General features: G+C 52.5%; 1 protein-coding gene across 1 annotated transcript in view; it reads left to right on the top strand.

Annotated features, from left to right (window-relative positions):
• Positions 1-1,788: 1,788 nt before the first annotated feature.
• TTC28 (tetratricopeptide repeat domain 28) overlaps positions 1,789-25,338 on the top strand; it is a 114,353-nt gene continuing 90,803 nt past the window's right edge. The window contains exons 1-4 of the mRNA XM_056859126.1: positions 1,789-1,890; positions 2,437-2,904; positions 12,477-12,584; positions 15,961-16,239. Of these exons, the coding sequence (XP_056715104.1) occupies positions 1,789-1,890; positions 2,437-2,904; positions 12,477-12,584; positions 15,961-16,239 (957 nt within the window). The remainder of the gene's footprint in view (positions 1,891-2,436; positions 2,905-12,476; positions 12,585-15,960; positions 16,240-25,338) is intronic.

The raw sequence follows: 25,338 nt of genomic DNA, 5'->3' as shown, positions 1-25,338 counted from the left end.
CAACAAAGATGGTGAGGGGTCTGGAGACCAAGTCGCATGAGGAAAGGCTGAAGGAGCTGGGTAGGTTTAGCCTGAAGAGGACAAGACTGAGAGGGGATAGGAGAACCATCTTCAAGTACTTGAGGGGCTGCCATATAGAGGAGGGTGCCGAGTTGTTTTCTGTTGCCCCAGAAGGTTGGACCAGAACCAACTGGTTAAAATTAAATCAAAAGAGTTTCCAGCTAAGCATTAGGCAGAACTTTCTGATGGTGAGAGCAGTTCCTCAGTGGCACAGGCTTCCTCAGGAGGTGGTGGGCTCTCCTTCCCTGGAGGTTTTGAAGCAGAGGCTAGATGGCCATCTGTCAGCAGTGCAGATTCTGTGAACTTAGGCAGATCACGAGAGGGAGGGCAGGAAGGGTTGCGTCAGTGTTCAGCTCTCATGGCCCTTTCTTACATGCCTATGGTAATGCTGACCGCCACCTTGGGGTCATGAAGCAACTTTCCCCCAGGCCAGTTTGGCTAGGGATCCTGGAGGGTCCCCCCCCCATCTTCTGGGCGTGGAGTAGGGGGTCACTGGGGGTTTGGTGGGGAGGTAGTTGTGAATTTCCTGCATTGTGCAGGGGGTTGGACTAGATGACCCTGGTGGTCCCTCCCAAGTCTATGACTGTGTTGGGGGAAAAGCCAGTTTTTTGTGGCGCCTCCCTTCCTGTGGTCCAGACCGGTCACCCCATGCAGAACCGTGCTGGAGCTGCCCAGGCAGTCTGTGGGAAATGAACGGGAGGAACCGGAGCTGGAGGCCGACGGGGGGTTGACGGGCAGCGAAGGCCGCCTGGGGCCCAGCTGGGCACCCCGGCAAACGCACATCCGCAGAAGGGGACCCAACTGGGAGCCACTGTCCGGGCGGGGGAAGGCCGGCCAGCCAGCCAGCCGGCCGGCCAGCCAGGGGCCCCGAGGGCGGCGGCGCTCTTGGTGGGCCGGCCTAGAGAGCCCATCGAGGGTCAGAGCCAGGCGCTGGTCAGGAGTGTAGAAAGAGAGCGGGGGGGGGGGGGGTCCCTGGGGCTGCAATGAAGGCCCCAAGCGGGGGGAAGCGCCCCCCCCCGCCGGCCGAAGGAGCGCTCTAGACCTGGAGATACGCTGGGGGCGGGCGCGGGGGGGTGGGGCCTCTCCGTCCAGTTTCGGGACACGTGGGCTGCTGCAGCGCCAGCGCGGCTCCTTTGGGGTGGGGGGCTGTGGCCCCGGCGCGACCCCAGCGGGGGCTGTCCTTCCAGTGGCGGGGGTCCCGGGAGCCTTCCTCCTCCTCCTCCTCCTCCTCCTCCTCCGCCCCAGCCCCGCTCGGCCTCAGTGCCGCCCGCCGACGGGCCAGCCCGCACGGCCCCAGGGCCGCCAAGGGGCGCCAAGGGGCGCCAAGGGGCGCCAAGGGCCGCCAAGGGCCGGCCGCCGGGCCGGGGCCGGGGCGTCGGGGCTCCGCCAGCGAGGGGCGCGCCGGGGCCGGAGGCCTCTTTCGGGGCAGCCGCCGCCGCCGCCGCCGCCGCCCCTGGGCCAACGCCCCGCCTGCACTTGCCGGGGGGGACGGGGGGGAGGGAACTCGCCCGCCCATCCCGGGTCGCAGGCGGGCGGGCGGGCGGGCTCTCCCCTGCGGGGCGGGGCGCCTCCGAAGTGCCCCTCCCCCCCGCCCCCCCCGCGAGGGGCCGGAGCCCGAAGATGGCGCCGGTCGGGGAGCGGGGCCGGGGCGCGCTCGGAGCCGCGTGAGGCGCCCGCGGGGCCCGGCTCCCCCCCTCCCTCCGCCCGCCCGCGCGCGCGCGCCGCCCCATGGAGCCACAGGCGCCTCCGCGGAGGCTCCGACGGGGCGGGCGCCGAGGCAGCGCGGGGGACGCCGAGCACTCTCCGACGCGGCCGCCTCTTCTGGCCCGGGTGAGTCCGAGGGGAGGGGGGCAGGGGGGCCGGCCGGGCGGGCGGGCGGGCGGGCGGGCGGGGGCCCCTTCCTTCCCTCCCTCCCCAGGAGGCTAGGGACGTCCGCGCCGCCGGACCCGCGTGCGCTGGGGCTCGTTGGGGGGGGGCGCGGGGCCTCCCCCTGCCTCGGCCCCGCCGGCCAACGGGCTGCGGCTCCTTCCGACGGCGCGTCCTGCCGCGGGGATGGGGCTGGGCCGGCCTCGGCGTCCAGGGGGGGAGGGAGAGAGGGCGGGGGGGGGAACCTCCTTGCCTGCCTGCCTGCCTGGAGGGGGCGGCCCCCAACCTCGCCGGCCCCGGCGCCTCCGAGCCCAGCGCTGGCGGGAGGGGAGGGGAGGGCGCGCTGGCCCCGGCCTCCCCGGGCTGAGACGTGAGGCGCGCCGGGCTCTTCCCCGGCCTCCCCCGCGCCGGTCCGGCTGGGGCCCCTGGCCAGGAGGGTGTGGCGGGGGAAGAGCCCCCTCCCCCCGCTGGGCGTCAGGGCCCCCGGGGGCTGCCCCCCGCCCCCTCCAGGAAGGCCTGGCCAGCCTGCGAGGCCCCCCTCCCTCCCTCCCTCCCTCCCTCCCGGGGCTTTGCTGCGCCTGGGCGGAGGGTGGCCGGGAGTCGTCCGTCCGTCCGTCCGTCCGCGCCTCCCGCGAAGAAGGGCCGTCCGGCCAGCCCGCCCGCCGGCCCGCCCGCCGAGGAGACCCTTCCGCAGCCCGGGCACGGCGGCATGCAGCTGACCTGAGCAAACGGAGCCCGGGACCGACCCGCCCCGTCCGGTCAGAGGCCAGTGGCGGCGGCGGCGGCGGCGGCGGCAGCTCCCGGCCCCTGCGGGGAGACGCCGCCTCTCCTGGCCCCGGCGCAGAAACAGCCTCCGCCGGCCCGCCTGGAGGAGGAGCAGGAGGAGCAGGAGCCCGGCTGGCCCCTGCCCGGGGGGGGGGGAGAAGCGGGCCCCCTGAAGCCCCGCGCCCCCCGCCTGGATGCCCGCCAAGCCAAGCCGTGCGTGCGCGCGCGCGCGGCGCTCAGAAGTGCCCTGCCCGGCCCACCGGACCGGCGAGCAGGGCCCCTCCCGTCCAGCCTCCCGCCTCAGGCACAGGCCCGAGAGGCCCTGGCCTTCCTCCCCCCCCCCTCGGACTAGCTCTCACCCCCTTGATGAGCTGGCCTTGCCGGGGCCTGGCTCCCTCCCCCTCCCCCGGCGGCCCAGTCCACCCTTGAACCACCGCTCCACGAGTGGAGGGCGGGGGCTCCCTGGTGACCCGGGAGTTCTCCACGTCATGCCTACTTGAATAAGCCTCTGTCCCCTTTTCCCCTCCACTGTCTTCCTTCTAGAACAGGGGTGGGGAACATCAGGCGGGGGTGGGGTGGGGGTCTGGCCCTTTGTGGGTCCTGGCACATCTCGAACATAAGAACATCAGAAAGGCCCTGCTGCTGGGTCACACCCAGGCCCCTCAAGGCCAGCAGTCTGCTCACACAGGGGCCAACCAGGGGCCTCCAGGAAGCCCACAAACAAGGCGACTGCAGCAGCACCGTCCTGCCCGTGTTCCATCACAGCCACGATAATAGGCCTGCTCCTCTGATACTAGAGAGAACAGGGATGCGGCATGACCAGCATCCATTCCAACTAATAGCTATGAATACCCCTTTAGCTCAGAAGGATCTAAGGATCTAAGACTAGCAATCCGCCCCCTCCTGCGGACAGGAATAGCCTCTATTCAAGGCGGATGTGAGTTTGTTTTGCTGAGAAAAGGAACCTTTTTTTCCCCTTGCAGAAGAGTCATTAGCTATGAAGCTGCTAGGACCGCCCAAGAAACTGTGTTAACCCTTCCCCACCCAGGCCTTGGAGAAATGTATTCCCTCTGTACTACAAGAGGGCTGGGGGCGGAAGTGGCAACAATGGAGGGTTTGAAGGAGGCAGGACCAGAATGTGCGCGCGGGGGGGGGGGTGTTCTTAGCCAGTGTGTCCTCATTTCATCCCTGCAGGCAGAGGTAGCAGGAGCCGGCTGTAAAATCCGGCCCCGACCATGCGGAGCAGGAGCAACTCCGACGTGCTGCTGGACGGCTATGCCCGGCTGGTGCAACAGACCATCCTGTGCCACCAGGTGGGCAAGTGCACCACTGGTTGGATGCCTGCCTGCTTGCCCGCGCCGGGGGGGGGTCATCTGGGACAGCTGCCTGCTTCGGGCTTGGTCGGCTAATTTTTAAGTTGATAATTTTGTATGGCCTGCGAATGATGTTCTAAATATCCAAATGGCCCTTGGTGGAAAAAAGGTACCCCACCCCTGTTCTAGAATGAGAGGTTCTCCAGGATGGGGGTTCCACCTCCCTCACCCCCCTCACCCCCCTGGTTGCCCTCTTTTGCAGTTTTTCCTGCTCTGCGATATCCTTTTGAGAATGAAATTAGGGAAGCATGTAATGAAATAGAAATAATGGGAGACTTTAACTACCCTCATATTGACTGGATAAATGCATGCTCCAGTCAAGCCAAAGAGATAACATTTCTAGACATCTTCAGTGACTGTGCCCTCAAACAGTTGGTCATAGATCCAACCAGACGGGAGGCGATCCTGGATTTAATACTCTGTGGTGCTGCCAGTGATTTGGTGCAGGATGTGGATGTGGTTGAGCCAGTTGGCAATAGTGACCACAGTGGCATCAAATTTAGTTTATATGTAAGTGGGAAAGTGACTGGGAAATCTCACACAATTACCTTTGACTTTAAAAGAGGGAACTTCTCTAAAATGCGAAACTTGGTAAAGAGGAAGTTAAAAGGAACAGTTAGGAGGGTAAAATCTCTGGAAAAGGCTTGGGGGTTACTCAAGTCCACATTATTAGAGGCTCAGCTAACTTGTATACCACAAGTCAGGAAAGGTAGTAATAAGTCCAAGAGGTCACCACCATGGTTAACGGGTAAGGTGAAGGAAGCAATTAAAGAAAAAAAGGCTTCCTTCAGAGACTGGAACGATTGCCCAAACGAGGCGAACAAAAGCAAACACAAGCTTGCACAAAGGAAATGTAAGCAGATAATTAGAGATGCAAAAAAAGATTTTGAGGGGCATATCGCTAAACACATCAAAACAAACCATAAGAAATTCTTTAAGTATATTAATTCACAGTGGGTAGCCGTGTTAGTCTGTTTGCAGTAGTCAAAAAGGGCAAGAGTCCAGTAGCACCTTAAAGACTAACAAAAATATTTTCTGGTAGGGTATGAGCTTTCGTGAGCCACAGCTCACTTCTTCAGATCTTCTTGATCTGAAGAAGTGAGCTGTGGCTCACGAAAGCTCATACCCTACCAGAAAATATTTTTGTTAGTCTTTAAGGTGCTACTGGACTCTTGCCCTTTTTAAGTATATTAGTAGTAGGAAACCAGCTAGGGAAGCGGTTGGACCATTGGAAGACAATGGAAATAAAGGAACACTAAGGGAGGATAAAGCGATTGCAGAGAAACTAAATGAATTCTTCTCATCTGTCTTCACTGTTGAAAATACAGGGCAGATTCCTTCTGAACAGAGATTTTGGAGAGGGGAGAATGAGGAACTGGGGCAAATGGTGGTAACAAGGCAGGAAGTCTTAGATCGTCTAGACCAGTGATGGCAAACCTTTTAGAGACGTAGTGGCCAAACTGCAACCCAAAACCCACTTATTTATCGCAAAGTGCCAACACGGCAATTTAACCTGAATACTGAGGTTTTAGTTTAGAAAAAACAACTCATACATTAACATCCCCACTTCATCCCTGCTAGCAGAGTCGCTCTGCACAGGATCGCGCTGCCAGACGGTCTCCGGGGGGGAACGCCCCTCACCTTTTAGAGCGCATAGTGCAGGTACAAGTAAGGGATGCGTTGCTGGAAGTAGATGGGCAGGCCACGCTTGCAGCGCCGCAGGCAGGAGGCACGCCACAGGACGCACCCAAAGAGATCCAGCTCAGCCAGCCCCTCGTCCGGCACGGCACTAGGGCCCGGCTCTCAAAAGGTCGGCTTCCCGAGCCAAGGCTCCCCTGGTGCCTCACCGCCGCTGCCACACTCCTGGTGACAGTGCACCTCTCTGTCGCACAGCAGGTGGTGGAGGCGCAGGCTGGCCTCCAGGGCATGGACACTCTCCTTCCAGCCCTCGCCCTTGTACTGCTCCAGCACGTAGGCATGCTGCAGCGGCAACAGCTCGACCGCTGGGAAGCCGTGGAAGCAGTACTTCTACTGCGTGCCGGCCAAGGCGGCCAGCAGCAGAAGCAGCAGCACCTGGCTTCACTGCTTCATGCCCGCCCTGCCACCGCCTGCTGCTGCTCTACAGCCACTCGGCCGCTTGGAGGCCCATTGGGAGGCTCCGGGAAGCAGGGGGGAAAGGAAGGCAGGACGCAGGCCTGGGCGGATCCCGCAGGATCTTAGCCAGCGGGCGAGGGGAGGGACCAAATGGCCAAAACGCATGGGAGGTTTTGCCTTGGATTTGCAACTCTCTAGATGTGCTGGGGCGATGGCGCGAGTGCCCACAGAGAGGGCTGCGTGCCGCCTCTGGCATGCATGCCATAGGTTCGCCACCACTGGTCTAGACAAACTGCAAACTAACAAGTCACAGGGACCAGACGGTATTCATCCTATGGGAAATTTCCCATTCATCAAATGGGAAATTGCTGAACTCCTAACAAAGATATATAACATGTCCCTTCCATCAGCCTCTGTACCAGAGGACTGGAGAATGGCCAATGTAACACCCATTTATAAAAAAGGTCCCAGGGGGGACCCAGGAAATTACAGAAGAGTTGGTTTTTATATGCTGACTTTCTCTACTACTTAAGGGAGACTCAAACCAGCTTACAATCACCTTCCCTTCGCCTCCCCACAACAGACACCCTGTGAGGTAGGTGGGGCTTAGAGAGTTTGGAGAGAGCTGTGACTAGCCCAAGGTCACCCAGCTGGCTTTGTGTGTAGGAGTGGGGAAACAAATCCAGTTCACCAGATTAGCCTCTGCTGCGCATGTGGAGTTGTGGGGAATCAAACCGGTTCTCCAAATCAGACTCCATGGCTCCAAACCACCGCTCTTAACCACTACACCACGCTGGCTCTCTAGTTAGCTTAACATCTGTTCCAGGTAAATTGATGGAAAACATTATTAAAGATAGAATTGTCAAGCGTATAGAAGGGCAAGGCCTGCTGAGCAAAACCCAACATGGCTTCTGAGAAGGTAGAGTTTTTTGAAAGTGTCAATAAACATGTGGACAGGAATGAGCCTGTGGACAATGTGTATTTGGATTTCTAAAAGGCTTTTGACAATGTCCCCCACCAAAGACTGCTAGGCAAACTTCATAGTCATGGGATAAGAGGACAAGTCCTCTTATGGATTGAGAGCTTGCTGAAAAATAGGAAGCAGAGAGTAGGAATCAATGGTCAGTTCTCCCAATGGAGGGATGTGAGTAGTGGGGTGCCTCAGGGATCTGTGTTGGGACCGTTGCTTTTCAACCTGTTCATCAATGACCTGGAGTTGGGATTGAACAGTGAAGTAGCCAAGTTTGCAGATGACACCAAATTATTTAGGGTGGTTAAAACAAAATTGGACTGTGAAGAGCTCCAAAAGGATCTCTACAAACTGGAAGAATGGGCATTAAAATGGCAAATGAGATTCAATGTGAGCAAAGTGATGCATATTGGGGCAAAAAATCCCAACTTCACCTATACACTGATGGGATCTGTGCTGGCAGCGACAGACCAAGAAAGGGATCTTGTGGTGGTAGTGGATAGCTCAATGAAGATGTCAACCCAGTGTGCGGCTGCTGTAAAAAAGGCAAATTCCATGCTGGCCATAATTAGATGAGGAATAGAGAATAAAACTGCTGATAGCATACTGCCCTTGTACAAACCTGTGGTGAAGCCACACTTGGAATACTGTGTACAGTTCTGGTCACCACACCTAAAAGATATTACAGAGCTTGAGAAGGTGCAGAGAAGAGCAACCAAAATGATTAGGGGACTAGAGCAACTGTCCTATGGGGAGCTGTTAAAACAGGGCTGTTTAGCTTGGAAAGAAGGCGGCTGAGGGGAGACCTGATAGAGGTCTATAAAATTATGCATGATTTGGAGAGAGTAGATAGGGAGAGGTTTTTCTGCCTCTCCCATAATACTGGAACGCAAGGTCATCTGCTGAAGCTGAAGGGTCAGAGATTCAAAACAGATAAAAGGAAGTATTTTTTCACACAACGCATAGTTGAATTGTGGAACTCCCTGCCCCAAAATGTGGTGATGGCTGCCAACTTGGAAGGCTTTAAGAGGGGAGGGGACATGTTCATGTAGGAAAGGGGTATTCATGGCTACTAGTTAAAATGGATACTAGTCATGATGCATACCTTTTCTCTCCAGGATCAGAGGAGCATGCCTATTATCTTGGGTGCTGTGGAACACAGGCAGGATGGTGCTGCTGCAGTTGTCTTGTTTGGGGGCTTCCTAGAGGCACCTGGTTGGCCACTGTGTGAGCAGACTGCTGGATTTGATGGGCCTTGGTCTGATCCAGCAGGGCTTTTCTTATGTTCTTAAGTTCTTACCATGATCAGAAGCTGCACACATTATTTCCGTCTAGACATTAGGAAGAATTTTCTAACAGAGCGGTTCCTCAGTGGAACAGGCTTCTTCGGGAGGTGGTGAGTTCTCCTTCCCTGGAGGTTTTTAAGCAGAGGTTAGATGGCCATCTGTCAGCAGTGCTGATTCTGTGACCTTGGGCAGATGATGAGAGGGAGGGCATCTTGGCCATCTTCTGGTCACTAGGGGTGTGGAGGGGGGAGGTAGTTGTGAATTTCCTGCATTGTGCAGGGGGTTGGATTTGATGGCCCTGGTGGTCCCTTCCAACTCTTATGATTCTGTGATTCCAAACGAGGCCACAATATAGTTTTATACAAGGGCATAACAATGTTTACTGTTTTATTTTCAGTTCCTTTCCTAATAGTTCCTAGCATGGAGTTTGCCTTTTCTACTGTACAGTACACCTGGGTCGACATTTTCATCTATCTTTCCACTACAACCTCAAGATCTCTTTCAATATTGGTCTCAGCCAATTCAGACCTCATCCACATATATTTAAAATGGGGAGGGGGTTGTTCCAATATGCATTACTTAACAATGAATTTCATTTCCCATGTTGTTGCTCACCTACCTAATTTAGAGAGATCTTCCTGGAATTCTTCACGGTCAGCCTTGGTTTTATAATTTAGTGTCATCTGCAAACTCAGCTACCGCACCACTCACCCCCAATTTAAAATCATTTATGTAGCACCAGTCCCCTTGTTGATCCTTGTGGGAGCTGTGGCTCACTTTCATCCATTGCGAGGACCTCCCATTTATTCTTGCTCTGCTTCCTGCCACGGAATCCCAAAGAGGGCCTGCCCCTCTTATCCCATGACTGCTAACCTTATTCAGGAGTCTTTGGTGTGAGGTACCTTATCTAAGGCAGAAGAAAAGAGCCAGAGCACCTTAAAGACTAACACAATTTCTGGCAGGGTGTGTGGAGCTTTCGTGAGCCACAGCTCACTCCTTCAGCTTCGCTTCTTATCTAAGGCCTTTCGGAAGTCCATGGCCCCGCGAGGTCTGCTGGATCGCCCGTACCCACTTACTTGTTAACCGGCTCAAATAACTTGAAGAGGTTGTTGAATCAGGACCTTCCTTTTGCAGAAGCCAGGCTGATGGTCCCTCAGCAGGGTCTGTACCTCAGTGTGCTTAATAATTCTTGCTTTAATAACTGTTTCCACTAACGGAACCGCAATAGACGTTAGGGCTTCCTGGCCTGTAATTTCCTGCGTCACCTCTGGACCCCTTTTTAAAAATTGGTGTAACATGTGCTACTCTCCATCCATCCATCCATCCATCCATCCATCCATCCATCCATCCATCCATCCATCACAGAGGCTAGTTTTAGCGACAAGTTACCTTTGCTGGTTAGGAGCACAACAGTTTCACATGTGAGTCACCTAAGAACCCTCGGGCATACACCATCTGGACCTGCAGACCTACGAGTTTTCCCTTTGCCTGGTAGTCTTCAAACATCATCTCTTGTAATCTTAATTTGAGTCAGTTCTTCAGACCCCCTTCCCAAAAACAGCAGCTCCGGTGAGGATGCGTGCCCCACATTTTCCACAGTGAAAACAAATGTAAACAATTCAACCTGTGTTTGTGCCACCTCTCCATTTTCTTTAAGCAATCCTCTTATGCCTTTGTCTCCTGAAGGCTCAACCGCCTCCCCGGCCAGTTTCCTGCTCCTGCTATATTTGGAGACAGGCTGAAAGTTTGTCTTTCTGTTTTCAACAATCTGCCTCTCAAAGTCTCAATTTTGCTCATCTTATTGTCAACTAACATTTGTTTTGTCAGAACCTCTGCTCCATTCTGGTCTCCTTGATCAGGGAAACCTTCCATTTTTTTAAAGGAAACCATTTTACTTTTTATGGCTTCCTGGACTTTTGTCTTCTTGATGTTCAGCTGTAATTCTGCTTTGGCACTTTCTCCTTTAACCTTCATCAGTAGTTGTTTCAAGTCTTCACTGTGTTCTGCCAGCAATGTGATGTCATCTGCATATACCAAATTGTTAATGTTCCTTCCACCAATTTTCACTTCTCCTTCATCAAAATCCAGCTTTCCTTATGATATCTTCTGCTTAGAGATTGAAGAGATAAGGAGATCAAATACATCCTTGTCTGACACCTTATCCAACTGGAAACCATTCTGTTTCTCTGTATTCTGCCCTAACAGTAGCCTCTTGTCCAGAGTACAGGTTGTGCATCAAAACAATCAGATGTTGTGGCACACCCATTTCCTTTTAAACCAATCATCATGAGCCACACAGTCAAAAGTAGCAAGAGGCTACTGTTAGGATAGAATATGGAGAGACAGGATGGTTTCCAGTTGGCAAAGGTGACAGACAGGAATGTATTTGATCTCCCTATCTCTTCAATCTCTATCCAGAAGATATAAGGAAAGCTGGGTTAGATTTTGATGAAGGAGAAGTGAAAGTTGGTGGAAGGAACATTAACAATTTGGCATATGCAGATGACATCACATTGCTGGCAGAACACAGTGAAGACTTGAAACAACTACTGATGAAGGTTAAAGGAGAAAGTGCCAAAGCAGAATTACAGCTGAACATCAAGAAGACAAAATTAATTATTACTGGGGAAGTTAAAATTGTTCAAGACTTTCTATTCCTTGGCTCCATCATCAACCAAAAGGGAGACTGCAATCAAGAAATCAGAAGGAGGTTGAGACTGGGAAGGGCAGCCATGAAGGGGCTAAAAAAGAGTCTTAAGTGTGAGGATGTGTCACTGGCCACTAAGATCCAGTTAATTCATGCCATAGTATTCCCTATTACTATGTATGGGTATGAAAGCTGGGCATTGAAGAAAGCTGACAGGAAGGAAGTTGATTCCTTTGAAATGTGGTTTTAGAGGAGAGTTTTACAGATACAGTGAACTACCAAAAAAATCAGTGGGTTCTAGAGCGTATCAAGCCAGAACTCTCCGTAGAAGATCAAATGTCTAAACTGAGGCTATCATAGTTTGGTCACATTATGAGAAGAGAAGACTCACTGGAAAAGACCAAAATGCTAGGAAAACTTGAAATGAGGAAGACCCAACTGGAGTTAGATTGACTCGGGTTGTAAGACCTTAGCAAGGCTGATAATGGTATGACATTTCGGAGGTCATTAATTCACAGAATCACCATAAATTCTTGATTGTGCTTACACATGCACACCCACACAAGCACAGTAATATCATGGATCTCTTCAACAATGAACCATAGTTGCCTGCAGTCTGACCATCATTGCAATTTTGGACAAGTTATACACATGAAACCCATCTTGTGTCACTTAAGAAATGAATAATATGCCTTTGAAAATGCAATTTTACTTATTGATGTAATTAATGTAAAATATTTATACTCTGCCTTATCTTTGTAAACTCAAGGTGGCTCTCAAGTTTCTTTTTCTCACTAGAGTCAAGCCGCAGGGAGATCTCGTTTTTGGGCTCCTGATTTTACCTCTAGGGATGAGAGGGAACGGGAGGCTTTTTGGAGCAGGAAGAAGTGCTCTTTGTTTTTGCTGGCTTAACCCCACTGAGGAATTAGAAGCGAGCAAGAGGGGGTCTGTAGGAGGCAACCGGGGGGGTTGGGGGGAGGACTACCATTCTTCAATGTTTTGCATGGTCCCCAGGAGGCATTTTGAGGGAAGAAACAGCAGAGACACCTGACCATTTACAAGCTTATTTTAAAAAGAATTGCAATTGCTAAAATAAAACATAGAATGCATCTCTTTTCCAGAGGAAAATCTGAAAATGGAGGGTAGGGGAAAGGACATTAGAAAAGAGGGTCTCCTCTCCTTCTTTCCCCCCAATTTGGCTTCAAATGGCTTTCTTTCAGCTTCTAGCTGTGATAATTCCAGCTCTGCACAGGATTCTTGGTGCCACAGGAAATCCTGCCCTGGGAGGTTCAAGATGTGACCGTGTCATGCGTCACCTTTTGGGACCTGCCACAGTGTCCAGCTGCCCTAAAACAGGGAAAGGGGAGCAAAACTGGGCAATGGCTTCCCCCGCCTCTTCCATCGGGTGATCACAGAGCAAGAGAATTCAGCCCTTCAAGCAGCAGAGCTTGGAAAGCCCGCAGGCAACTGGTTGGCTGGCAGAGCAGCAGCTGCTTCTTCCTCTAAAACGGATGTCCATGAAGGTGAGAGCAGGCCGTTGACCTAGACCCTGCCAGGAGTCCTTCCAACGAGGAACTTCTAGTGGCTTATGGAGCTTTTGTCCCTCAAAAGCTGTGACTCTGACGAGAGCGGCTGAGGGGCACAGCTGGAGATGCGCATCTCATTTATGGTTGGGATCAAATCACGCCAATTCTGCAGTTGTGCCGTTGATTACCACCCCATTTCCAGATTCAGTTCCAGGTGTCGGTTATTCCCTAGCTGCTGCAGGACTGCCTGTTTGTTGAGATGCTCTACGGCGGCTGCAAAGGCTTCTGGAGGTGCTGCCCTGAAAACGGGTGACACCGGTGGTGGCCCAAGGCCGGCCACCTCCAGCTGCTGGTCTTCCTTGGCAGAATTCTTGGTTTTCTTTTTTCCTCCCCTTAGTGCATTGCTTATGAAATTGTATTATGCTGCACCTTTGAGGTATTATACTGTTTTTTTATTTCATTGTCCCGTAAAGGTGTGACCCACTTTTACTAAGCAGCGTTCTTATATTTCACTCATCTTCATTTTTTGTTCGTTTTATAATTCTGTGATCCACTCTGAGTCCCTGCAAGAAAGGTGGACAATCAAGGAAATGAATAAAAGAAAATGGAAGAGAAATAAGTCTTGTGGGAGCTGATTAATTGTGGCTGCTGCATGCCAGGCGATGCGAGGACTTGGGGCTTGCCTGGGCCTCCTTTGTGTGATCGGGGCTTGTGTTGGGTGGCAGGAATGGGCTGAGGGGATAACTTGGATCTGCGCCTGAACGAGTCTTCTGGCTTGGCCCCTTCCGTGTACGGTCTGGTTATCCTGTCAGCAGAGGTTTCGTCAAGGGCTAAGCAACACCTGGCCTTGGCACGGCTTTTAGTTTTAGAAATGGTGCTTTCTCAGACAGCTCATCATTGGTTAAGCTCTGGGAGATGTAAGTTTTAGTGTTATGTGGTTTGCTGGTGCTGAAGCACAAGTTTGTTCAAGCACCAAAGGCCAGAATTGCTTGGCGATGCCACCGTCGCAGGCTCTCTCCAGCATCGGCAAGCGAAGCCACTTTTCAGCTGAGCTTCCCGCAGGAAAGTTACTTTGTCAGTCCTGTTTGAGAGCTTCACATCCAGAGCAGGTAGGAGGCGGAGTGGAGGGGTCTTAGTAGTCTCTGCTGTGGTCTCTGCTGTTTACTGCACTTGAGGAAGGACTGCAAGAGAACCAGGGTGCTTTCTAGGAGCCCCATGACACCACTGCATTTTCTCCTCAGAGGAAGTGGACAGGAAGTTAATGTGAGGGAGGTGAGCGTGCCCTCCCAACTTGGCTGTTTTACTGAAGGTCACTTGCCTGTAAGACCCTAATGACCGGGGAAGCCCTTTCTTAATGCATCTTAGACAGAAAGTGATACTATCTTAGCAGTAGTGTGCGCGAAAAGGATTTTGGGGTCTTAGTAGACCAAACACTGAACATGAGTCAGCAGTGTGATGCGGTATCTAAAAAGGCAAATGCGATCTTGGGCTCTTATCAACAGAAATTTAGTGTCCAGATCATGCAAAGTGATGGTATCGCTTTACTCTGCTCTGGTTAGACCTCACCTAGACTATTGTGTTCAGTTTTGGGCACTGCAATTTAAGAAGGGTGTAGACAAGTAGGAACGTGTCCAGAGGAGGGCAACGAAGATGGTGGGGGGTCTGGAGACCAAGTCCTATAAGGAAAGGTTGAAGGAGCTAGGTATGTTTAGCCTAAAGAGGAGAAAACTGAGAGGTGATATGAGAACCATCTTCAAGTACTTGAAGGGCTATCATATAGAGGAGGGTGTTGAGTTGTTTTCTGTTGCCCCAGAAGGTTGGACCAGAACCAACGGGTTGAAATTAAATCAAAAGAGTTTCCGTCTAGACATTAGGAAGAATTTCCTAAGAGTTAGAGCGGTTCCTCAGTGGAACAGGCTTCCTCGGGAGGTGGTGGGCTTTCCTTCCTTGGAGGTTTTTAAGCAGAGGCTGGATAGCCATCTGTCAGCAATGCTGATTCTATGACCTTAGGCAGATCATGAGAGGGAGGGCACCTTGGTCATCTTCTGGGCATGGAGTAGGGGTTGCTGGGGGTGTGGGGGGGGGAAGTAGTTGTGAATTTCCTGCATTGTGCAGGGGGTTGGACTAGATGACCCTGGTGGTCCCTTCCAACTCTTATGATTCTAGGAATCTGCCACGTGTTGGTCCTGGGCAGGGAATAGCCGTGGGGAGGAGAAGGGAGGCGCATGGGAAACGCTAGGCCGCTCTTTGGGCCAGCAGTCCTGGCTCTGCGGTAGGAGGGAGCAGATGTCTCTCTCTGCAGGCCCAACAGTCCGCCTGCATTGTGTTTGGAGAAGGTGGGCGTGGGCCAGTCCTGCATGCGCATCACTCTGACTGTGGAAAAACCTCTGCGGTGTCGCCCAGCGAGGCAACTGAGAGGACCCGCCTGCCAGCTGCTTTTCACGTTGGTGTCACAGGTGGACCAAAACCATCGGTCAGTGACTTGGCTGTGGCTCTGGTGCTTCACTAATGCCTAGATGGACTTTCAAGAAGGACTTAGATGAGTTAATAACAAGCCACATGTGAGCCATGTAAAAAAATGTATTCATGTTGAAAAGTGTATTGCCTCGTTTCACTTGCAAAGTTACGAAACACTAGCCTGGAAACACTGACCTCGAGAGGGAGGCGCCTATTGCGGGAGGGGGGGGCAGGGGGTGGGTGGGTGGGAAGGCATCTGGGCCTGGCAAGAGGCAGAAAAAGGAGGGAAGAGGACTCCCAAGATGGAGACTCAGCTAGAGGAGAAGCTGAGGTGTTTTTCCTCCAGATGTTGTGGGGAGTTGAGAGAAGAATCTCCAGAGAAGGAAACAGCTGGGGACGCAGAGAGCGGCAGCTGGCAGAAGAGCGGCCGTCTGCCGGACTGAGCCTGTTCGGCTCTGAGTCTTCCTCTGGGCCTCCTGCTGTGGCGGTGAGGTCAAGCGGCTTCCCTCCGTGACCGTGAGGAGAAGGGAACCTGCCGGCCGGCCGCCTGTGAGTCAGAACCCAGAGACCGAAGAGACTTCCTTCTCTTTCCCCACTGACTTTGGGACTGGTCAACATAATTGCTATTCACGCTGATTTATTTCACACTCCAAGTCTGATATTATTGTTCCCCTCCCCTCTCAATAAATGTTACTTGTGTGAGTGTTGAGGCGTTTCAGGTTTTGAATGGGGGCATCTACAATCCTGCGGTCACTAACCTGGCCCTTTTCACTGCAAAAGGGGTTACGCTCATAACCCCCTTCTGCCACGTGATTTTGCTAGGGTGGCATCATGGCCAGCAATGGCTGTGAGCACCCCTGAAACACATGAAATTGTTGACGCCTGGGAGTTAATTGTCCTCCTTTTTCACTTGCAGATTCCGTTGCTGGGGTCCAGGACCTTTGGGGGGACCAGCCCTGAGGCCCCCCTGCTGAGCAAAGCAGAGTTTGTGGAGAAGGTTCGCCAGAGCAACCAGGCCTGCCACGACGGTGACTTCTGCAAGGCCGTCGCCCTTTACAGCGAGGCTCTGGGAGTCGATCCTCAGAACTGCATCTTGTACAGCAATCGCTCTGCAGCCTACATGAAGACCCAGCAGTATGACAAAGCTCTGGATGATGCCATCAAGGCCCGGCTCCTGAACCCCAAGTGGCCAAAGGTAGGGAAGTCTGGCAGGCTCCCCGCGGGGGAGTGGCTGCGGGCGCTCAGCTGCAACGATGGGCCTGACCCTCTTTGCTCCGTTTGTGAGGGATGAGGTGTGCTGCATTGTGCCTGGAGGGCAGCCCGGGAACACTCTGGCTGGGCCAGCCTGCCTCTGCAGTGGGGTGTGGAGAAGGGCTGTGTGTTCTGCCTGTGTTGGGAGAAGGCGGGTCCCCCGAGCCTGCCTCTGACCACGGAGGGTCACGTGCCAGTCTCACGTGCCTTTGCCAGATGCTGCCCACGCTCTCCCAGGCTGCAGATTTGTTGGCACTGGTGTTCTGCTCTCCCCCTTGAGAGATCCGTGCGCATCACATCCGGTCCCCAGGTGGGCGGTATCCCCTCCTTGGAGCTGGCAGGGCCGCTGCTGCTTATTTTACGGTCCTAGCAGAGCACATGGTGGTTTCTGAGCACCATGGTTAAGTGCTGGATGCGTCCTTTCAGAAAGGCCCTCAGGAGTCTGCTCTCTGTGCTCCATTGGTGAAGCATTCCATCCTGGCACAGATCCCCTGGAGATCTTGTTTAACGGCTGCACATCAAGCCATTTCCCGGCATCTTGGTTATTAACTGAGCTCTCTTAGTGTCCAAATGGCCACTGTTGCCTGAGTATTGGAATTCAAATGCCTGGGCATTTGTGGGGGGGGGGGGGTCTGGCGGTCTGTCTGTCTGTGGTGTTTCTTCGTGAAAATCGGCCTGCAAGAAGTTCCCTTGACTTTGCAGGACATGGCTGTAGCACCCATTCAGGCTGAACAGCTTTCCTCTGTTTGTGTGTGCCGTGCCGGCAGGCTTGAGTGCTGGTGAGTGGTGGAGCATCCCTTGAAGCTCTCTCTTGAGAGGCCTCTGAACCTTGCTGGGTCTGTAGCTCCAGGGGTGAGAGGACCTTTACATGCTTTTCCTGCCAAATTTGCTTCCCCCCCCCCCCCCAAGCAGCAGCATGTTTCCTGCCTAAGGATGAAAGAGGATACCCACTGTATTGGGGAGGGGGTATTGGGAAAGGGGCTTCTTTTCCTTTTTGTTCTGCTTATGGTGGAAATGGCAATTCCTCCATAACTGTTTGTCTGCGATTGTGCTTGCATTTCCATGGCAACCACAGGGGTGTTACCCCACTGCCTCTGGTTATATGAAGGGCATTAATCCACTTAACATTGTAGGGAACTGTGGGAATCGAGATTAGGAGGCAGGAAGTATCTTTGCTTTCCTGAAATGTTTGCAGCTCCTATTTGTCTGTTTTTATTTGGAACCCCCGTGTCAACGTGAGAGGCAGCGCGAGTCTTTTTCAGGTTGTAATTTCCCTTTGTCCTGCATCGTGTTCAGAGCAGCTGAAGTGAGTGGCCAAGCAGGGCACGGGGCTGCCGCTGCATTGGGAATCAGAAACCCACACATTTCACAGTGAGCTTTGCTGCTTGATCTGATTGCACACCAGAGCTTTTCCCTACCTCGACAGCCCAACAGCAGGGGGTCTCCTGCGTCCATGTCTGATTAGCCTCTGTGGGTTCTTGGGACCGATAGGCCCAGTCATGAAGGTTTCGGAAAAGGTGCAGTCCAAATTTTTACGTGCAGTTCTGCAAGTACCGAGGTTCGTCCCAAATGCTTTGATTCGATTGGAGACAGGTATGATGAGGATTGAAGCCAAAATCCACCTCATGTCCTTTAATATGTGGACTAAGCTAAATGAACAGAAACCAGGCTTGCTTGCATTGATTACTCAAGACACATATCAGTCCAAATGGTTCAAGGAGGTGCAACTAAACTTAAGGAAACTAGGGTTCATCTGCGTGGCTTTTATGCAGTCCCACATTGGGACTGCGCAGGCCAGCCACGGATAAGATTGGTCAGTTTCTAGCAAAATCGAAAGTGAGAGTGCTCCCCCTCCCCTCGGGGCATGCAGCCTTCCCGCCCAAACGGTCACATGACCAAGGGGGAGGGAGCACTCTCCCCTCTTTCTGCCGCCACGGAGAGAGAACGTGTCTTTAGCTTCTCTTCATTATGGAGTCTAAAAAGGCTCCTCTCTTCAAAACTTGCCACTCTTTGGGCACTAAAATGGCTAAAACTGATTGCCATAAAGACTGCCTTCTTTGTCTGGGGGAAGGTCATATTCCTTCCTCCTGTAAGAGCTGTGCTAAGCTCACTCTGAGGCATTGAAGGCATTGAAGGCCCGGACTGATCATCTGAAGTATCATCTTTACATAGAGTCCCTTCGTCCGAATCCAGGGGAAGGTACTTCCAAATGGCTGGCTGACCCTGAAGAACGGGCTTCGACTTCCACAGAGCTTGCGAAGAAACTTCCTCGTCGGGAGACTCGACAGGATGCCGGAGGTACGTCTAAGAGAGACAAATCCTCCCTTCGGTCATCTAAGAAAACGAAATCCATCATTAAACTGGCCACATTCATTGCCCCGGTCGTTCCGGAGCACCAAAAGCCTCCGTTGAAATCGCCTCAGGGCCGATCTCAGTTGAAATCGCCTTGGCGCCACCGGTGAAATCGCCTCGGCGCCAATCCTCGTCAACGTCTCCCCAACACCAATCGAACTCTCCTCTGCGCCTATTGTCGGTCGTCGTTGATGTGTCTCTGCACCAACCAACACTGCCGATAGTTCTTGAGGACACGCCTCCTCATGATTCCCTGGCTAACCCCTCTGCTACGGTTCAGAGCGGGTCCCAGGATGATCATCAGTTCTGCACTCCTCCTCCAGGCTCTCCTGCCATTGTCATGGACACCAATGCAGAATACAGAGGTAGTATTACTTCCCTTGATCTAGACACAATACTCCTATTGATGCATCGGCCTTCTTAGCTGCCATATCACACCGTTGACTCATATTCAGTTTGTGGTCTACTAAGACTCCCAAATCTCTTTCACATGTACTGTTGTCAAGCCAAATATCTCCCATCCTGTACCTGTGCCGTATGTTGTTTCTGCCTAAGTACCTTACACTTCTCCCTATTAAAATCCATTTTATTGCTTATGGTCCAGCTCTCTAGTCTATCAAGGTCATTCTGAACTCTGACCCTGTCCTCTGGCGTATTAACTACCCCTCCCAGCTTGGTGTCATCTGCAGATTTGATTATCATGTCCTCTAGTCCATCATCCAAGTCATTTATAAAAATATTAAATAGTACCGGTCCCAGGACAGACCCCTGTGGCACCCCACTGGTCACTCCTCTCCAGGATGAAGTTGTGCTGTTAATGAGCACCCTTTGGGTTTGGTTGGTCAACTAATTACCAATCCACCTATCAGTAGCAGTGTCCAGCCCACATTTTACTAGCTTTGCTTCAAGAAGATCATGGGGGACTTTATCAAAGGCTTTACTGAAATCAAGGTAAACTACATCTACAGCATTCCCTTCATCTACCATACTTGTCACTCTATCAAAAAAAGATATGAGATTAATTTGGCATGACCTGTTTTTGAGAAACCCATGTTGATTGTCAGTGATCACGGCATTACTTTCTAAGTGCTTACAGACCGTCTGTTTAATTATCTGCTCTAGTATCTTACCTGGTATTGATGTCAAGCTGACTGGGCGATAATTGTTTGGGATTTCTCCCCCCCTTTTAAAGATGGGGACCAAATTTGCCCTCCTCCAGTCTGCTGGAACCTCTCCTGTTCTCCAGGAATTCTCAAAGATTATTGCCAGTGGTTCGGAGATCACTTTGGCCAATTCTTTTAACACCCTTGGATGCAGTTCATCCGGCCCCGGAGACTTGAATTCATTAAGAGTAGCCAGGTATTCCTGTACTATCCCAGTGTCTATATTATGCTGTAATTCCTCTACTGCATCCTCTGCTCCATTATTCCCAGGTTGAGCACTATTTCCCTTTTGGGAGAAGACTGAGACAAAGAAGGTGTTAAGTAATTCTGCCTTTTCTGCCTCCCCTGTTAATAATTCACCGTCCTCTCCACACAGTGACCCAATCATTACCTTGATCTTCCTTTTGCTCTGGACATAACCAAAAAACCCTTTTTTATTGTTTTTAACTTCCCTGGCAAGCCGGAGCTCATTCTATGCTTTAGCCTTCCTGACTTTCTCCCTGTATGTGCTGGCTACTTGTTTGAATTCCTCTTTGTTGATTCCCCCCCTTTTCCATTTCTTGTACATACCCTTTTTAAATCCTGTCTCAACCAAAAGTTCTTTAGACATCCACCCTGGTTTCTTCCAATTTCTACCATTTTTTCTCCTCATTGGAACTGATACAAATTGCACCTTCAATATCTCAGTTTTAAGAAATTCCCATCCTTAATGCACTCCCTTCTCTTTCAGTATTCTTACCCATGGGATCACACCCAGTAGTTCCCTAAATTTATTGAAATCAGCTTTTTTAAAGTCTGGAATGCATGTCTGACTACTCCTGGCTTCTCCTTTCTGCTGTATAACAAACTCCAGGAGAACATGGTCAGAGCATCTTTTCCAGGAGAATATGGTTTTCCAGAGCATCTTCCTTGGCTTCTCTGCTGCGCTTGTTAAAGGGGCTAAGATTATTAATGGTCTGATTCTGTATTCTTGCTGGTGACCCTGAATAAAATACTGTGTTTGTTTAAGATGTTGCCCAAAGAAACACCTTATTATGGTGGTGGTGGTGGCCCCCCGTGATGGAGCGGATCAAGCGCCCGTGGGGGGGATCCGAGGAGTCGCTGCTGGCGAAGCAGCTCAGAGGGATGCCCGGGGGCGCCTCTCGTGGCCGAGTGCGCCCTCTGGTGTTTCTCGCTGAGACTGTAGAGTCACTAGAGCTGCCCGCCGCCTCCTTGAATGGGGTGGAGCGGGGAGAGGCCTGGCGGGCATTCCCTCTCGTGTGGTAGGGAAGGAGACCCCGTGGCTTTCAGGCACCATCGTCTAGGCAAAGTCAGGCTGCTCTTCAGCACTTGGACCCAGGATGCAGAGAGAGGCCAGCCTGTCTGTCCTGGCGCAGCCAGGGAGGGCTTTTCCTGTGGCTGGGGGAGGAGGGAGAGACGGTTCTGTTGGCTTGCAGAGTTCTCATATTAGAAAGAAGAGGCCTCAAGTGGATGTCCCTGTACTCAGCTCTCCCAAAGTCCTGAAGATAAAGAAGCGTAGTCATAGAACTATAGAGTTGGAAGCGACCACCAGGGTCATCTAGTCCAACCCCATTCACAATGCAGGAAATTCACAGCTACCTCCCCCCCCCACACTTCCAGTGACCCCCAATCCATGCCCAGAAGATGGCCAAGATGCCCTCTCTCTCATGATCCCTGTCATAGTGGTGCTCTGGAGCAATGCAGGGCCTGAAATGGGCCTTGCCAAAAGTAATAAGCCTGCGGGGGACCCGAGGGCGAAAGACGATGGCACCTTCTTGACAGCACTTGGCTCTATGCCTCCTTTCATGTTGGGTGCACATTGCTGAATATTGGCCCAGATTTGAATCTGCTAACTGCCTGCTCCTGATCTTGCACTGGTAGTTCTAACCTGCCTGGCTTATGAGTTAAATCTAGCCTGTGTTTAGCTGACCGGTAGGTTGGCTCAGTGGAGGGAGTTCAGTTGAGGCCATGTAGGATTAAGGGGGAGAGCGGCTGCTGAACCCGTGGAGAGCTGCTTCTACTGGCAAGAGCTCGTGGTGCCTCCTCTTGGGTCAGGCCTAGTGGATCAGTTACACACTAGCAAAAACCCCAAAGCAGACAGACGGGTTTAGAGGTCTGCCTGATCAACTGGGATGCCTCTCCAGCTGTTGCAGTCAACTGCTGGTTGATGACCCGAGACAGGGAAGCCGTAGAAGACCAAAAGGCTTCATTTAAAAAGTGGGAGGTTTTCTCCCATGGAGTGAACAGAAAGGAGCAGAGGTTCCGGCATAAGAAACGAGGAGCAGGTGGCTAAAAACATGGATTTATTTATAATATCAATGTGCCTGCCTTCCTCCTGATCACGTCAGGATCCAAGGCGGACCCGAGGAAAATATATCCCACACTTTCTGCTGTCGCGCCTTCGGTTACTGGCTGCAGGTCAAAGTATTGGTTAGCAATGCAGCCCTTAACGGCCTTAAACCCACGTCCCTGTGGGACTGCCTCTCCCGCTGCACTCTGCTGTTGACATTTGCTCATTTGAGCTGCACCTTATATCAGAAAGCTCCTGGGCACAGCAGAGGTGGGTAATCTGCACCAAAACCATTACCTGAGCTGGGCATTACCTGAAGCAGGGCATTGTCTTCAGAACAGCACCCCATGCCCAGTATGCCTAGATCCAAGAGAATGCCCAAGAAATGGGGGAATGAAGGGTCAGTGACCAGAGCCAGTGTGGTGTAGTGGTTAAGAGCGGTGGTTTGGAGTGGTGGAGTCTGATCTGGAGAACCGGGTTGGATTCCCCACTCCTCCACATGAGCGGCGGAGGCTAATCTGGTGAACTGGATTTGTTTCCCCACTCCTACACATGAAGCACGCTGGGTGACCTTGTGCTAGTCACAGCTCCCTTAGAGCTCTCAGCCCCACCTACCTCACAGGGTGTCTGTTGGGGGAGGGGAACGTGATTGTAAGCCAGTTTGATTCTCCCTTAAGTGGTAAAGAAAGTTGAAATATAAAAACCAACTCTTCTTCTTCTTCCTCCCATTCCCATTATACTGGCACTTGGGGGCACTGCAACGACTTCAAGGGGGGAGGACGGAGGCTTCCTCTCGGATGGGGACCGTGATTCGGCTCTGCGCCCTCATGGTAGCAAAATGCCAGTCGAGCCCTCTGTCAGCCGCTCCAGTGAGGTAATGGAGCTGGAGGGAGCAGATTCGGGTGAAAATGTGCCCAAGAAGCCCCGGCTCATAGCACCCGGCATAAAAGGTGCGAAAAAGAAACGCCCCGTGAAAACATCAGCCCTCGCGGTCCCTGCCGGACCCCATGCCGCCGTTCAGCAGACCCAGGGAGAGTGTTCCCCTGCCGCTCCAGTCAAGAAGACTTCAGAGGCTAATGCTCATCCTCATGTGGACGAAGGTGTGAGTAAAAAGCTGCTTACTCACCAGGAGATCGTGGCTATGATTAGTAAGGCAATGCAGGAGCATTTTCAGCCAATGCAAGCCCTGCAATACTCCATGCCTCCTCCTGGGTGTTCCACCTCCCTGGTCAATTCCCCTTTGCCCTCCCAGACCTTTATGGATCCTTAGAATCACAGAGTTGGGAGGGACCATCAGGGTCATCTAGTCCAACCCTCCACAATGCAGAAATTCACAACTACCTTCCCCCCACACCTCCCCCAGTGACCCCTATTCCATGCCCAGAAGATGGCAAAAACAACAATAAGCCTCCAGAATCCCTGGGCCAATCTGGCCTGGAGGAAAAATTGCTTCCTGACCCTAAAGTGGTGATCGGCACTACCCTGGGCATGCCAGAAAGGGCCACGAGAGCTGAGCACAGACACTGCCCTTTCTGCCCTCCCCTCTCATGATCTGCCTAAGGTCACAGAATCAGCATCGCTGACAGATGCCCATTTAGCCTCTGCTTAAAAACCTCTGGGCCTGCTTCTTTGCCTGGGCAGCATGTTGGGACTAACCCCCTCCCATTTGCATCTGTCTTTTTCTTTGGATCAGGAATCTGCCTTTGTAGATTTGGGGAATGTTTCCTTGGAGTGGTGGGCTTTTCTCTGCCCCCCCCCCAATGGCAACTGGGTTGGGGATGTGAGCCTGTCATGTGACCGCAGGGCATGCAGCAGCATTCCTTGAATGTTTTGCTTTCCCCTCCTTTTGCTGCTAAGCCCAGGTGTTGGTCATGCGACCAGTTTGTGGGGGGTTGTATGAGGCTGTGCCTCACCTCCTTTACCTTGGGATGGTGCGTGTTGCAGGAGGGGGCAAGGTTGCACCGATGCGCTTTGCACGTGGAATTCTCTCCCCACGTTGCCCATAAAAACTTGTGGCGCAAAGAATGTGACTCGACCAGTGAAGCCTTTTCTATGAATAGGGTTCTTGTTTTTAATTTGATGAGCAGGGAACTTTCCAGCTCCATTCCCCTCTCTACAATCTGTCTTTAATTTGCAGGGAGCTGCATTCCAGTTTTTCAGACATGAAACTGTTTAATGGGGTTTTCTTGGCTCTGCTGGAGCGCTCCGGTTGTGTTAGTTTATCCTGAGACTTAATATGTTCACCTCCTTGCAAAGTGTAGCTAGATACACTTTTGGGGGCTACTTTGACAGATTTTTCTTTGCCTTTCTTGGTAGCTTCTTATTTTGCTGTGGGAAGTAGCAGTGTGACTGGTCAGATTATTTCCAGTGTTGAGTTTTGCTAAAAGTAGAGTGGAAATACTCTGTGCGTCCTAGACTGTTTTTGCCAGTGCCCTTTGGAAATCTCAGCTTTCTCCTAAATGGACCCAAATGGCCCAAATAGCTGGCCACCCAGAGACTAACAGGCCATTCCCAGGCGAGGGGCTTGAGCGGGGTGTTGGCATGGCAGCTTCGATGGATGATGTAAACCCATTTCCACCTGGATTCAGGCTTGGACTTGGGAAGGAAACGGTGTCTTGGTTGCCCTGACTAATGACTTTCGCCAGGGGAGTGGGATGGATGAAGGCCGGTAGACTGAAGCTCGGTCTGGCGAAGACAGAGGTGCTGCTGGTCAATGGAGAAGCGGCTTCAGGACGGCGGAGTCAGCCTGTCCTGGAGGGAGGGGGGCACTCTCCCCCGGAAGGAGCAGGTTCACCGCTTGGTGGTGGTGCTGCTGCTTCGATCCTGGCCTGTAGTGGGCGGCTGAGGTCTCCTCTGTGGCCGCTGCTCCTTCTGTGAGCTTGGAATGATGACGCCAGCTAGGGCTGCTCCTCAAAACAGCCTGTGGCGCCAGCCCTGCTCCCTGGGCATGCTTCTGCCATTCGCCATGGTCTGGGGGGAATTGCCTAGCCTCAGAAAGGGCAGGTCTCCTCAGGAGGACGGCCGTTAACCCGGCTGCAGTGTTGGTTGCAGAAGCTTTGGTTTTATAGCTGCAGGTAGATACCAAGAAAGGCTCTGGGTAGGAACCAGGTGCTCTGGCTACTGAGCTGTATGGATTCGAGGAGCTAGAGGCAGTCTTGGGCAAAGCCTATGTGTGAAGCTCTTTCTGTTTCAGAACAGCTACCAAAGATCACTTAGGTCCAGCTCCGATTTCTCTTCA

Source organism: Euleptes europaea, chromosome 13 (assembly GCF_029931775.1).
Source record: "Euleptes europaea isolate rEulEur1 chromosome 13, rEulEur1.hap1, whole genome shotgun sequence".
Lineage (NCBI taxonomy): Eukaryota > Metazoa > Chordata > Lepidosauria > Squamata > Sphaerodactylidae > Euleptes > Euleptes europaea.
Note: the sequence above shows the minus strand (reverse complement) of the source record. Positions and strands in the feature narration are given on the sequence as shown.